General features: G+C 40.9%; 1 protein-coding gene across 7 annotated transcripts in view; it reads left to right on the top strand.

The window, feature by feature from the left end:
- FGGY (FGGY carbohydrate kinase domain containing) overlaps positions 1-15,819 on the top strand; it is a 393,115-nt gene that overhangs the window by 273,517 nt on the left and 103,779 nt on the right. For all 7 annotated transcript variants that reach the window (XM_033115796.1, XM_033115797.1, XM_033115798.1 and 4 more), the window contains one exon: positions 7,421-7,482. In XM_033115796.1, coding sequence (XP_032971687.1) covers positions 7,421-7,482 — 62 coding nt within the window. The remainder of the gene's footprint in view (positions 1-7,420; positions 7,483-15,819) is intronic.

Below are 15,819 nucleotides of genomic sequence, written 5' to 3' on the forward strand. Positions count from 1 at the left end.
TTAAAGATGTCAATATGTTGTATTCCAGTACTACTGTTTCTTATGAGAAGTCACCATCATTTGTGTTGTTCTTTCCCTATGCATAGCGTATTGTTTTTCTCTGGCTACTTTCAATGTTTTCTCTTAATCTTTGGTTTTTATTATGGTTTTTATTATTTATTATTCAGATGTGGTGTTCTTTGGATTTATCCTTCTTCCCCCAGGTTTGCTAAATTTCTTGAATTTGTAAATTGCTGTCTTTCACCAAATTGGGGAAATTTTCAGCATTTATTTAAGCATCTTTTTCTGCCCCCATTTGCTCTCATTGTTTGTACTGTGACTTGACTTTAAGTTCACGTATTTGAGACCTTTGGCTTTTATTCCACAGGTCCCTAAGGAATTCTGTTTTTCTTTTCTCCCTCTCTCACTCTTGCTCTCCCTCTCCGTCTTGCTCTCAATTAGATACTCTTTCTGTTGGTCTGTTTTCAAGATTATTGACTCTTCTTTGTGTCATCTCCAATTAGCTGCTAGGCCCATCCACTAAATATTTATTTCAGATACTATATTTACCAAGACAAGAATTTTCCATTTTTAATAGTTTCTGTTTCTTTGCTATTTTCTATCTGTGTATTAATTATGAGAATATTATCCTTTACATTCTTAAATACTGTTAAACTACCAGCTGTAAAATTCTTGTCTTCTAATTCTAACATCTGTGTCATCTCAGGGTCATTGTCCATTAAATGACTTTCTCTTAAGTATGGATTAATTTTTCTATTTCTCCATGTCTAGTAATATGGGATCATATTTTGAACATTATTATTCATGCATTCTAAGACACTGAATTATTGCTAATTCTCTGAAGAGTATTGACTTTTTTTGTTTTAGCAGGTAGTTTAGTTGGCTCAACTCAAACTGCAGATTTTGTCTCTCCTGTGATGGGCACCTACTAAAATCTTTCCTGAGTTTATTTATCCTTAGCTGGGCTACTTAGAATGTAATTCAGAGATCATCCAGACAGTAGGGTAGCATTTATATACACAGTGATGGGCTCTCTTTCTATGGCTCTCGCCCTTCTGAGATCTCCCCAGCCTTTACTTTCTTGCTGCTATAATTGCCTTGAGCTTGCCTCTCATTTCTTGTCCAGGAAGGCTGTATATTTCTCTCTCAGTATTAGCTGCCTTGCATGTCTCTGATTGGAGCCTGCCCTCAGGCAAAAATCTGTAAAATCAGGAAATAATACATAGTGATTTTTTTTTTCCTTCTCCCTGTCCACTCTACTGCAGCGTCTACCTGATTTTGTTCACTTCCCAGTGTCTTCAGATAATTATTTGATATATTTTGATTGGTATTTATAATTGTTATCTGTGGGAGAATTGATATGATAGGAACTATTCAGCCATTATAAGTGGAACCTCTGAATGATTTCTTTTAAAGCAAATAGGATTAGGTTACTCCCCTGATTGAAACCCATCTGGGTCATCCCATTGTACTTGGAATAAAAATCCAAAGTCTTTGCTTGATTTGCCCCACGTCCTATTTCTCTGTTCTCGTTTTACACAACTTTTCTACTTTCTTACTCCAGTCTGGTCTCACTGGACTCCTGTCAATTCTTGGCCATCTGAAGCTCTTCCCTACTGCAGAATCTTTGCATTTGTTACTCTCTTTCCTTGAAAATTGTTGGTTCTTTTTTTCTTCCTTTTTTCTTTTTTTATTACATCTCAGCTTAAGTTTCACCCTCAGGTCCCCCCTGAACCCTCTATGTAAAGTTAGTGTCCTTCTTACAGTAACCTATTTCCTTCAAACCATGAATCACTATCTCTAATTATTATATGTATTTGTTGACTGTCTGTCTTTCAGTATAATGTAATCTCCATGTGGACAGTTTACATCTGTCTTAAATGTTAGTGAATCCCCTTACTTACTATGAGCAGAGCAGGTGTTCAATTAACATTTATTGAATCTATAAAGAACCTTATCGATCCAGACTATGTTTGAATATTTGCCCATTTTCCACTCATAGGCAGAGCTTTGTGAGAGCAGTGACTTTCATTTATCTTGGTATCCTGAATTATTTGAATGATGCCTAACACAAGGTAGCCATCTATCACATTAGTTTCATGAATAAGTGAACTAAATAACAAACTGTAAAAATATACAAAGCTACTAACTAGTCATTTTCAGTCATGACTGACTAAACTACTTCGGCATTGAATCAGAATTTATCCACTTGCAAGTGAAGTTGTTCTATGCAAAACGAGAGTTAAAGTGGTAAAAAACAAGTTTGTATTTTCTTTCAGGAATGTTTGTTGTTCTTAGGAACTATTCATTATGAAAGCCCACAATCCTTTACAGCAGCATAAAATAAATTGTCTAGGTCGGGCTTTCTTCTTTCATTAGATGTTCATGAGAATTTTAAGGCTGGGGAAAATCAGGCAAAATGTTTTCACTTTGAGATAAGAAGACTAATTAAGTAAAGAGTTGGAATAGCTTAGATGAAAAAAGTGACATTACAAGTAAATACAAATAAAAAAAGGCAGTCGTGACAAATGAGGAACATTTCTCTGAGCCTAGTGATTTCTTTATCTGCAGAACACGGTAACAGATAGCCTCAAGACTGATACATAAAACTGATTTTAAAAGAGAAAACCCATCATGCAACACGGTAGCCTGGTCTTAGCAAAATCATCATAGAACTTAAAATTCTTAAACTCTAACTTTGCCTTCATGTGTTTTTCTTGTCTGTGAACTCTTTGCCAACAGTTTTAAAAGCAGTGTAGTTCTTTGTGTAATTTTACAAACAGTTGGTTATTTGTAATATTAAGTTATTAAACATTTTAGAGAGAGAGTTAGAAATGGTCTTGTCCACGATCAAGCCCTGAGCCAGAACTGAACTCAGGTCTTAGGATCCCTTGTGTGTGTTCTCTCTGCCATATCAAGGGTCAAAAACTCACATACCTGAAGGAGTCAGACAGCGTAAATGAATAAACAGACAAGACAAGTAAAAAATTTGTTTTTACTTCTGCAGAGAAATGTTTATTTTAATTCATACTACTCTAGCACTGAATTCCATGGTCCTTCCTTTGACAGAGATGGGCACAGAGAAATACATCTCTACTACTAGTAAAACATTCATGCAATCATAATGCTACATTGATGAAATCCAGTGTCTGTTGTTGGGAAATACTGGGGAGTAGCAGTACCTCTTACAGATTGAAGGGTGCAGGCCTGTCTCAAGGGATCGGTCACCACTCAGCTCCAGCTGACTCTTGCCATGGGGGAATATGGGTGGCTCAGTGTCTTCCGTTTACCAGTTCTTCAAAAGAAACCAAAATCTGGATTTCAAGTGAAATATCCAAATTTTAAAATATTGGCTCATTTTAAAAAACATATTCCCCAAATAAAATACATCTGTGGGCCAGATGCCACCTCATACTACCCATTTTTTAATTTTATTTCTGTGTTATACTGTACTGCATTTGTCTTTCTCCCAAGTTCCAAATACAGGTATCACCTTTATAATGGAAGGCCTGAAAATCCAGCCCAAGTTATATATTATAAGATGGCCTTTCCCTCTTGATCTAGACCTACAAGGCATCCTGAAGATCTGACTATTCAGCTCAGGATTCCTACCTATCCAAGTAATTCGTAGACTTTTCTCCCTCCTCTTACAGCTGCCTGCTCTCAGAGCTGAAATCTGAGAAGATGGAGGAAACAAGAAAATAGTCATAGAGGTAGATTAGCACTGTCTATGTATTTCTAAGGCAACCACTTGGCAAATACAGTCATTGTGGTTAAACTTGTTATTCCATTGGAAAACAAATAACCACTAATGGGACACTATGTTCTTCTATATTGTGCTAAATGCATTAGAGAATAAAACGTGCATAGAGAGATCAACCCTAGGAACAGGCACTCCAGGCTTTGGAAATGAGCGCTAAGTTATTTGACAAACAGGCTTGTTCTTTGCTCACCAAGGTAGGCCTTTCCCACCAGATGCTGTGAAAAACAAAAACAAACAAACAAAACGCAGCTGGCATTTGAAATCTTGTTCTCCCAACAAGTTTTTGATGGTACCCCCTTCTTTTGACTAATAGGTGTTATGAACTAAAAGCCCCCTATATACCAGACCTTCACAACAATCTTCTCTGCAAAGCATGTTTTATTATCCCATTTTACAGTCATAAGCGATGAGGCTCTGAGACGTCAAGTAGCTTTTCTTAGGCAGCACTGAATAGAAATATAGACCACAAATTGGAACCTAAGCCTGCCTGTTTCCTAAGCTCTTTTTTTTCCCACGAAGCCCCTGTTTTAAAATGTAGATTTTATTATTATTGAGGTATGATGAGGCGAACAGATCAGGAGATGGTTGTCACTGAAAGGATAGTTTGTTACAGTTCTTAAGAGGAGGGAGCCTGCCATGCCACGCAGGACGCAGGACCACGTGGGAAGCACCACAGTCGTCTCTACTTGTCTGGTACCTGGCCTTGGGATGATTAGAGCAGGGAGATAGTGGCGCATAGAGGAGATGGTAAAGAGGTGGGCTCTGGACTAGTTAGTTTGCATAAAAAGCATGCTCCCAGGTGAGCGGAGTCCTTTACTATCTCTAGGAATGGGCTAGCCCTGGGAGGGGCAGGTAGTCTCTCCAAGGTTAATAAGGCCCCAGATAGCAAAGCATCAGAAATACAGAAAATAAAAAGACACATTTCCTTTTCTTAGACTTAAAAATTCAGAATCACCCGTGCCTCTGAATTTCTTATATTCTGTAACTGGCTAGTCACTAAATGTGTTATACATATTTTTAAATGTGTCTTATTCATGCATTCACATGCGGGGGGCACTGTTGTTGGCACTGAGGAGTGGGAAATAATGAAGGTCTTCATTAAAAGAGCTTAGAGTGTAAAGTAAAAGACTGACTGTAAACTAACGATTGTAGAAGAACTTGACACATGCCACGACAGAGCAAGGACAGGGAGTATTTGTGCCTTGTGTTCCACTATCAGCCTCCGAGAGTGTCTGCATTTCCTGCTCTCTGCCTAGTCATGTCCCTCTCCTGCCTACCCTCCCAGGCTGATTTTCCTTGACTCCTCCTCATTTTCCTCCCCAGGTCAAAATAATTCCCTGTGGTCTCTAATCCGATAAAACTATAAACATTTACCTGATTTTCAAGATCCACTGTCTGCCTAACCCTCCTCGTTCATCCAATATTTCCACCACTTCATTTATTCTTTAACACACATATTAATTACCCTGTGACCAAATTGTGACCCACACAAATGTAAAGTGTGTGGTAAATGCTACCAAGAAGTCCATGGTCCTATGTGAGCACGAGGTGCGTCTCCATTATAGCTTGTGCTATAATGCTAACACAAGCTCCATTATAGCTTGTGTTGAATCCCACATGGATTCAACAGATATTTATTGAGCGTCTGACATGCCAAGCATGGGGCTTGACTAGTCTCCTTATGTCCATAATCGTATGTGTCTCTCCTTCATATCTCTGCTCTTCACTGCCTCCTCTCTGGCATGCCTTGTCTTTAGGCCTTTACTCCTCCAATCTCTGCCTGTTCTTGGACTCTCAGCTAAAGTCTCACCTCCCCTAATTATATAATAATTGCCAAGTTTTTGATCCCTTACTTTATGCTACTATGCTTTGTGTGTATTATATTTCTTTTTTGCCACTGTATTCCTGGAGGCTAGGCACAGTAGCCAATGCATTAGGCGTGCAGTAAATAAAATAAGTGCATCCATGCGTGTGCCACACGTGCTAAGTTCTGTGCTTCCTCCTGGAAACTCATTTAAATCTCCCTCCTTTGAACTCTGAAAGTGCTTCCCACAGAAATTAGCATCAAATCAAGAAATGCTTTACTGATACAAACTCTTTAAGGTCCGGAATATGTCTCATCGTAGTACCCCAAAGCTGAACCTGTAGGAAATACTCAAAACCAGCATGTTTTTTGTTTTTCCCATTGAAGTGACCAATTGCTTTGATATAATTTTGAAACATTATGCAGAAGCATACAAATGGAATGCAACAAACGATATTACACCTGGAAGTTTAGTAGACAGTATGGCTTAGTAGTTAAAAACAAGGACTTCAGATACAGAGAGACCTAGATCTGTCACTTACTCCCCTGTGACCCTGGGCAAGATTTTTCATCTCTTTTATTCCCGGTTTTCTCAACTTCATAGCGGACAGTGGTATCTTTCTCAGAGCAGCATCACAGGAATAAATGACATAATGCATGTAAAACACGTAGCTTTGTATTAATGTATAGGAAATTAGTCGGTAACTTGTAGGTGATAGTATTTACACTATTGTTAGCTTTAGGGTAGATACTCTCTACATCCTAGCAATCCTGTTTTAAAAGGAGGCTGGGGGAGGGGAAAGGAGGTTATTGAAGCTCAGAGCAGTTAAGTGACTTTCACAAAGTCACACAGTTAGTATCAGAGCCGGGATGCAAACCCAGCCACTGTGCCTCCAGAACAAATTCTCTTCCTCCTTTATGCAGCCCCAGCTCTCAGGAAACATGCTTAGAGAGACTGTCTCCGTGAGGCCAAAATAACCACTTGGTTCATTGTTTGAGTGAAAATAAATCTGTCAGAATGGTTGTTGTAGCATCCTAGAGATTCATATAAACATTGAGAAAATACAGAGATTATGTTCAGGAACCGAAACATAGTGTTGGGTGTGTTCTACCAAGCAGTGTAACAGCGTGGGGAGCATTTCTCTTCCTGATGCATGGTACATAATATTTCGTTCAGACCTACCAAGCGCATTAAGGAATAAAATCTTCAACATGGGATTTCAAATGAGAAGATGGTTGTCCCCAGAATGCAGACATTTCTGTCCTTGGAGAACTGTGTCCCAGTTTCTCATGTGTTACCTTTTCAATCAGTGGACATTCTCTTGACAGCTTTGGGACAACCCTTTTTTTTTTTTTTTAACGGAGACTCCCTCCTTGTAGTCTCTTTCATTGAACTTCTCCATTAGTAAGATAGAGTGAGTAATTCAAGGTCTGACATTGCCCTTGGGTAACAGCCTGGATCAAGAGGTGGAAATGGTATGAATCAGAGATTCATACTTAACACCCAGGTCCCCCACCATTTACCTGGAGTTACCCCTCCTTCTCACTCGTCTCCTCGCACCTCATTGTTGGACCTGATACTACCTGCTGCTACCAGTTCAATCTTGGGAGTTTCATTTCCTGGTACTCTTCTCTTTAAATGTCTTTGTTTTGTAAATCCAGGAGGCCAGCGCTAGGTTAGGCAAAGCTAGGTTTGCGAAAGAGCTGAGACACTCTCGCTGAGTTAGCATTTTACCATTCTTAGATCCTGTGTGGACAAAGAGTTGAAAGAAACAGACATTTTACTGTATCTTTTCCGGCTTCCACATAGATTAGAGCAACTATAAAATTGACCCACGTCTCTTGTTTTTCAGATAGACCACATGGTGCAGGGCCATGCTGCCTTCTCTGAACTACAAGCCAAGGCCACAGCCCGGTAGGTACCCCGCCTCCTACCACTTTCCACGCCTCACGGTTTTGAGGGTTTTCACTTTAGGCTGGTGTGTGATTTTCAGAGCCTACGGGCAATGAAAATGCCTGGCAGTGCTTGATTATAAGACAGTCATCCAGATGATCTAGAAAATACAGGTATTAATTTTTTAAATGATCTAAGAGAATTCAAAGAACCTAGAGATCCCCCAAAATATGCCAGGAACTGTGGATGAGAAACTCTGATGTAGTAGAAGGAACATGGACTTTTAGAGTCAACATTTCTTGGGTTCAAATCTGGCTTTCCTCATTACTTAGTGTGTGACCTTGGGCAAGTTATTCGACCTCTTTAAGCCTGTCTTTTCGTCTGTAAAACTGAGGGTAATAACTGATATGGAGTGATTTCCAGGATATATCCTTAAGTAATGAAAGTGGAGTACAAAGGACATGTTGACAGTGTGCTCCTTTTCGTGTAAACAGAAGGTGATATAAGAAAATATGTGTATTTTTACTCATTTTATGCAAAAAAAATATAGGAAGGTTAAACCGGAAACAGATTGGTTACCTATAGGAGGTAGGTAGGAATGGGATGGAAAGAATGGGGGAATGGGAACAGGGTAGTGGGGGGAATGACGCTTCTCTGAGTACATCTTTTTGTGTGACTTTAACTCTTAGAACCATGGTAATGTTTCATGTCCCCCTGAAAATAGATAGAAGGTAGATAGGTAGGTAGGTGGGTGGATACCAGGATATATGTATGTAGTGGGGGTGGGCAAAAATGAAATACGAGCAGTAAAAAATGAACCTACTGTATTAATAATGCATAACATAACTACATTAAAGGGAGTTTGGGAAAGAAAAGAACTAACCTAAGTAGTAACTTCGTGAAAGAATATTTCGACAGTATGCTGTATGGCTAAAGATAGCATGACTGTACACGAATATTATAATCTGATTTCCAAATCTGTTTTTCCGAGATGTATGGTTAGCTATTCTGAAAATCCTTTATGTGTACATTACAGTTGAGCAAAATAAACATATTGTGGTAATGACAGCCAGGTTTCTCACAAACAGGGTTTCTCACTCATATTCGTGTGTGAGTATACATACGTATATTCCCTAGCTCTCTCTGCTGAGATGGCCTAGAAACAATGACACCCTAGTAGGAATGTGCTCACCTGGTTTCTAAATGCCATTCTCCTTTTCTTCAATAAAAGTCATCAGTACTTCTCAGAAAAATGGTCAATTCCAGGGCTAGGGCAGAGAAGATACATGAACATTTTGTGATGCCAGAAAGTGAGGAAGTACTCAGAAAGGAGATGCGGAATATTCAGGAGCCAGTTTTAAGAATCTCAGTGGCCTAATCAGGGACAATTTAATCAACAGACTAAATAATGATAGTATAAAATAACCCCATGAGGCCATACTGATGTAAATAAATAATTAAAGACATAAATACATGGGAAAGAAAGGACAGATCTTCCTGTCCACTGTTACGACAATGTACTTAAAATTAATACATGTAGGAGAAATAATGGAAATAGAAAATCATCATTAGATAAACACACAGTAATAATTGTTGCAAGCAAGGGTCATCAGTGGATGCTAAAATTAGTGAGTGAAGATATGATGCAAAGCAGAATATTTGCATAGTCCCAAAGTATCTCACTACAAGATACTTAGTAATATAAAAGGGAAAATAAAAATTTCACAGTGGAACAATATATAAGGCAGACAACACCTTACCCTTACAAGCAATCAAAGCTAATAAGACAGGCAGTAAGATATATCAACCTCATGTATGTCTTTTATGATGCACTGAGGACACAACATCATGCCTGTAATGTTCTTTCCAAAAATACAGAACCTCAGTGTAAATATGAGGACACATCAGACAAACCCAAATTGAGGGATGGCCTACAAAATGATTAAGTAATTTGCTTCAAAAGGAGATTATGAAACTTAAAGAATTACCTTTGAACTGTCCCAATTTGGAGGAGTCTAAGGGGTGTATGACCATCGATTAAACCAAAAACAGTGTATGACCATCGATTAAATCCTGGACCAGAAAAAGAACATTCGTGAGGGAAAACTGTCAAAATTCAAAGACGTATGTAGATTCGTTAATAATATTGTATTTATGCTAATTTCTTAAATGAGGATAAGGGAAGTCTGTATTATTTTTGTAACTTTTCTGTAAATCTAAAATTATTTCAAAATGAAATCCATTTATTTTAAACTTTTTATGGTAATAAAGCTTAACTGGGCTTTTTCAGAAAGCAAGATAGTTTATAAACATTAGTAGAGAAACCCCAGGTGACTAGTAGATGGACAAAGCGAGACAGTCTAAGGTTGCGGTTAATATCATAGACTCCGGAGCCAAAGTGCCTGCTTCTCAGCTGCACCCCTTAGTAGCTGTGTGACCCGGGGCAGTTTACCTACCCTCTTTGTGCCTCACTGTAAAGGGAAGTGACAATAGTTAACACTTCGTAGGTTGTTACACAGAGTAACAGTTCAGTGTCAAGCTGTGATAGGTGTTCAGTTAATGACAGTGGCAGAGACAGAAGTAATAGTGACAGTTGTTGTAGTTCCTTATATGAGACATTTCCATCCCAGCAATGGGCTTACGTTACAGTGGAGGAGGCACACCGGCACAGAGCCGAGTGAAGTGTGTGCTGTGTTAGAACATAAGCAGCGTGCCGTCCGGGGTAGGAAGGAAGGCCCATCCTGGAACAGACAAGGGCTTCACAAGCTTTCCCTTCTAGGAATCTCTAGTTTCGATGCCAGTACCACTGAGAGGGATCACACCACCATAACCTCATCAACTAGCACTTTATTTGGCTTAGAGACCGTATAACCAAGAGCAGGGGTTCCTAACTTCAGATGATCAGTGAACCCCTTAATCGTATGCTGGTTTTGTTGATGATAATGCATGCATTTCTGTTAGGAGAAGGCATAACTCTCATCAGATTCTTGAAGGGCTCCAGCATTTAGAAGCCGCTATCCCAAAGCCAAGAGCACTGGATTTGGAGTCAGAGATCTAGATTTATACCCAGCTCCAACACGCATCATTATGTGAAACTCAGGGTCCTCATCAGAAGATGGGAGAAGAGTTATGAGCGAAGCAGCCCTGGATACGTCTAAGATCTCCTTTTGACTTTAGGAAGGGAATGTATTTGGCAAGGCTTTGTTAACTGTACTATGACAATAACTACTACAACTTCTGCTACTATTCCTGATGGTTGTAAAAGAGGAGGAAGTTTCGGCAGTGGTGGTTCTAGGGTTAAGCAGCAGATTTGGAACGTGTGGCAGAACAGCAACAACACTGGACTGGGAGTCAGGGGCCTTGCGTTCTTGTGTCAATTCTGCCATAAATGTCTTGGTGACTCAGTTTCTTCACTCATAAAATCTCAATAATACCACCCTGCTTAACTCATTTTACAGGTGTTATTGGGTGAAAGTAGATCATGAAAGTGCCAGTCTGAAGATCTTAAAGCTCAACACAAACCTGAGGGATAGTTAGACTTTGCAAGGAAATACTCAAAATTTCCAGAACTTTCTTCTCTAGATGAACCTCATGTGAGTAGTTTTTACTGAAAATAGGAAAGAAGGGTTTATGGATTAGCATGCAAACTCCGAGAAACAGCAGCATATCACAGCCATTTATAGAATTCCATCTTGGAGTCAGAACCGGATTTCAATCCCAACGCTTTGCATGTGCCAGTCGGCTTCCTACTTGTTGCCTCCCAGCTACTTCCCTGTATTTCTCCTCTTCAGAGCTGTGTCACCAGAGCACTGCTTGTACTCTTGGTCTCTAGTTCCTCACTTTGTACTCCTCCCTGGCCTGCTCCAGTTTGAATTCTGTCACCATCAGCGCCTGAAACATGTAACATGAAGGACCTCAGCGACCTCTGTTTGATAAGTCCTTACTCAGGACGTCTGTGTCCCAGTCCCCTCCCTTGAGCGCTCAGGAGCACGTCGCACCAACGACGACTTCTTCCTCTCCTCTATGACACTCACTTTTCTTGGCTTCCTTTCTGGAATGTCACTCTCTCCCAGTTTTTTGTTTTGTTTTCCTGTGTCTCGGAGTCCTCCCCGCTTTTGATCTCTTTTTCAAGCCCAGGGTCTTTTTTTGACCGTACCATGGAAGTTCATCACAGCTAGGTTCCCTCTTCTCTCTTTGCTTTCTCTTCCAAGAGATCCAATCTACACTCTTGGCTTTCATTTCTTTCTCTATTTTGAGGATTCTCAAACTTTATCTCCAACTCATCTAATTAGTATGTATTCAATAAATGTTGGTTCTCTTTCCTTTCACTTTCCTTCTATTGTCTTGCAAAGGACCGTGCATCTCTGTCTTCTCACATCCTTGAGTAGACTGTCCGAGGACTACGGGACCCAATGTGCTTCGGGTCTCAGAAGGAAGCAGACATCACTATTACTACAGTGAAGCTGGCTATTTGGAAAGGGCAACACATCCCACGGAATCAGAAACCATATGCCTGTTAGGGTGTGACTCGGAGCTCTGCAAATAGCAGTGCAGGCCACCCCTGTCTTCGGGCTTAAACTCAGCAAATCCTATTTGAAACTGTAGAAACGAGTGTTGATAAACAGATTTAGTATTTTATACTCTTGATTTACCATGATCCTTTTAGACAAGACATCGCTGAAGAGAACTGTCTTGTGAGCTTATAAATTAAGTAAACACTAACTGGATGTGTCCATGCATGTAACTGGCACCATAGTCTCTCTCTTTACGCGGCCAACAGCCAGATATGTCACTGCTTAGCCCGAGATCACCTTAACGTTGATTGTAATTTCGGCTCTATTCCTCTACACTAATTATTGTCGTATTCTCTTATAAAACCTGACTACCAATGGCTCAGGATGAGGTTCTGGTGTTGGCACGGTTTGGTGGGAAGATGCTGGCGTAATCTATAAGTACTGAATTCCAGGGTGTCAGCAGAGCCAAGTTTAAAGTCCATTCCTCCGACTGTCTGATGAGTGTCTTACAGGCATTTATGATATAAGAGTGGACAACGGTGGAAAAGAAGTCCCTGCTTTCATGGAAATTACACACACACATGTGCGTGTATGTATTATATGTGTTTATTTGTACGTGGCGGTGGGGGCTAGTGGAGAGAACACATGTACACACCAGGGATTGATAAGCATTCCAAAGAATGAGACAGAATGAGGGGCTTTGGGGTGATAGGTGGGAACCATTTCAGACAGGTAAGCCATCGTTGATGAGGTGACACTTGCGCAGGACTCTGAATAAAGAGTGGGAACAAGTCCTGGTCATATGGGGATCTTCAGACCCTCCAGTCTGAAAGAACAGCAAGGCCCAACGCCTTGTGCAGCCCCGGGGACATTGTAGAGGCTGACAGGGGACAGGGGAGGGTTGAAAGTTAGCCAAGGGCCACACCACGTGCGTTATTGTAGGTAACTGAAAGGACACTGGATTTTGTTCTAGTTTTCAGTTTTTGAGCAGGGGAAAGACGTGATCAGATTTACCTCTTAAAAGGATTAATTTGGCTACTCTGTGGATAGTAAACTAGATCATTGGTGGGGGTAGAGGGGCAGAATGGAAGATTATGGCCCCTGATCTCAGTGAGCTCAAAGTCCGCTGGAGGGGAAGAATGTACACAGAGAAGTCCTGCCTATTCTAAGTTACTTTTACAGAGGTCACGGCAAGCAGTTGTCATTTCGCGTTGTGATTCTTTTGGGTCCAGGTCCGTTACGATTATCAGCATGAAGTTCTCCTAATTCAAATTCTTTCAAACTGTCTTTCTTTTCTTCCGCTTTCCCTGGATTTTTCAGTTATTCCTTTGAGGATAATCAGTTTTTCTGGATCTGATGTATTCCTCAGACCTCTTTTGCTTCTGTGATTCTCATAATCCCTCTGAGGATCAATTTCTTAAAATGTGCTGGTCCCCTATACGCCAAATCTCACCATTAGGGGCTGTGTAAATCCCTGTGGAGCAAGGAAAGGAAAAAAAAGGACAAGAACATGTATTAAGAATTTTTATTGTCCCTGGCACTGTACTTAGTGATAGTTTTGTGTATATTATCTCATTTGATTCTAGAGGAGGAAATGAGTGTTACAGGGATCTCTCAGGCTCTACTTCTAACGATTGTTCTCACTTTCCATTCTGCTCTCGTGTTCTCAGATTGCTCCCTTGGCGTTTATGTCTTCCTCAACCTCGGTCCTTCATCTGACAACGGGGGCTGTCAGTCTAACAGCCAAGTATATATGTATATATGTAGTAGGCTCCCAGAGTTAGGGCATTCATAGAACCAGGGTGAAGATATTAACACCTCTCATCCCCCAGGCTATGCCAGGATAATCAGTAAATTCTTGATGGCTCGTGGATAGAAACGCTTGTTAAACAGGAATAAGCTAGGTATTATAATACCATTCTTTGGCTTCTGTTTTGCAAGGATAAGAAAGTGCTCAGGGCATCGGCGTCCTCTCAAGAAGACTGAGGGCTATGCTGACTTAGGAAATAAATTCTCAGCACCTGACACATTCGGGGGAGGGTGTCCAACATATTTGTTTCTTTTCCCTGCCCCCTTCTGAGGTGTACCTGGAATGTAGTGTCCATATGACTTCCGAGATCCACCCTTTGGAAGCCCCTATATACATTGAGATACAGAGGTATCAACAGCCCAGAAATTCCAGTTCTAATATCCTATATTAGATCCATATTTATTCATTTTACATTTCAGTAACTATGTGTTGAGCACCTGGTGGTAGGATGAATAAGATGTGGCTCGTTCCCAGAAGGAGTTCAGAGTCCACAGATGGATACTGGTAAAATGAAGAGTTAATTGTCCTACAGTGGAGGAACTATCATCCATCCATTCGATGTATACTCTTGAGTGGTGCTAGATGACAAGTTCTCTGCCAAATTCTGAATGTATCCTGGTGATGCTCTGCCTTCATGTAGCTTACGGTCAAAGAAGGTCATAGGCAGTTAACAAGTAAATGAACAAGTAAATAATTCTACAGTGACCATGCGTGATATGAAAGAAACAGAGTGCAGTGATAGAATGTCAAGGAAACCCCATTTAGGTAAGGTGGTCAGGGAAGCCCTGGCTAATGAAGGGACAGTGTAGATCTGAGGGATAAAAAAGAGCTAATCATGTGAAGAGCAGAAGGGAAAAACACTACAGGCTAAGGGCCTGACATATGTGAAAGCTTTGAAGAGAAGGCTGAGGAGCTGATATCAGGCCATAGACCATAGCGGGTGCGGTGAGGCTGCAGACGAGCCCAAGGCCTGGATCAACTAGGACCTTATATGCCAAGGTAAGGAACTGATTTTGTCCCGTGGACACTGGTTAGCCATTGCAGGGTTCTAGTAGGGAAATGATGTAGTCAGTTCTACTGCAGAACATTGCTTTATTCCCAAACCGGAGAGCACAGATTTTACTGTCAAAACCCCAACGTAGATGATCACCCACTCTTGAAGGTGCTTACAGATGTCAGGATCACTCCTTTGCTCTCGTAAGGCTGGGGTTGGAGAGGGAGGAAGAGAGCTGAGGCAGTTGTGTTCAGCGTAGATGACTATGTGGGCATGCGTAGTGAAAGGAACATCAGTCCAAGAATGGCCTGCACAAGGTGGTATCAAAGATGAGTTTGGAATGATGATTGACAGAGGCAGGTAAAGAAGGCAAGGAAGAGAATGCTGGGCAAGAGGGAGCAGAACAGGGAAACATTCAGAGGCGTATTACGAAAAGTAAAGGTAGTGTAGTGTGGTTATAGCATGGTGTGTTCAGGGGGCAGGAGTGAGGAGGAACGGATGACACGTTTGTAACACAGTGCCGTGTAGGGAGGGCTGGATAATGGGGAACGTCTTACATGCCAGGCAAGGAAGGTGTGTGTTCTCTGGAGCACAAAAGGGAGGCACCACTGAAGGGTTTAGGCAGGGGTGGGAATCATAATCAGAATTGTGTTTTAGAAGAATCACCCAGGAAGGAGTGCAGAAAACCTAGTTGGAGGGGGCAAGATTTCAGTAGGGGAGATAAGTTAGGAGGCCTAAGGTCTAATCCAGGCATTTGAAGGTGGCCTGAAAAAGTAGAAACAGTTGAACTGGAGAAAGGTCTGCTGGGTAGAGGAATATTTAAGGTGATAAATTGGAAGGTCCTGGTAAAAAATTAAATTTGGGAGCTGAAGGGGAGAGAGAGGAGTCAAAAATGACACTCACTCTGACTCGGCACCCCAAGTGGTTGCTTGAGCAAGGGCTTAAATGAGATTGGCTTTGATTAACCCAAGGGACACGGAAGAAAGAGTGAGTATACCAGGAAAGATGATGTGTGCCATATTATACATTTTTGTTGAGGT

Source organism: Rhinolophus ferrumequinum, chromosome 9, assembly GCF_004115265.2.
Source record: "Rhinolophus ferrumequinum isolate MPI-CBG mRhiFer1 chromosome 9, mRhiFer1_v1.p, whole genome shotgun sequence".
Classification (NCBI taxonomy): Eukaryota; Metazoa; Chordata; class Mammalia; order Chiroptera; family Rhinolophidae; genus Rhinolophus; species Rhinolophus ferrumequinum.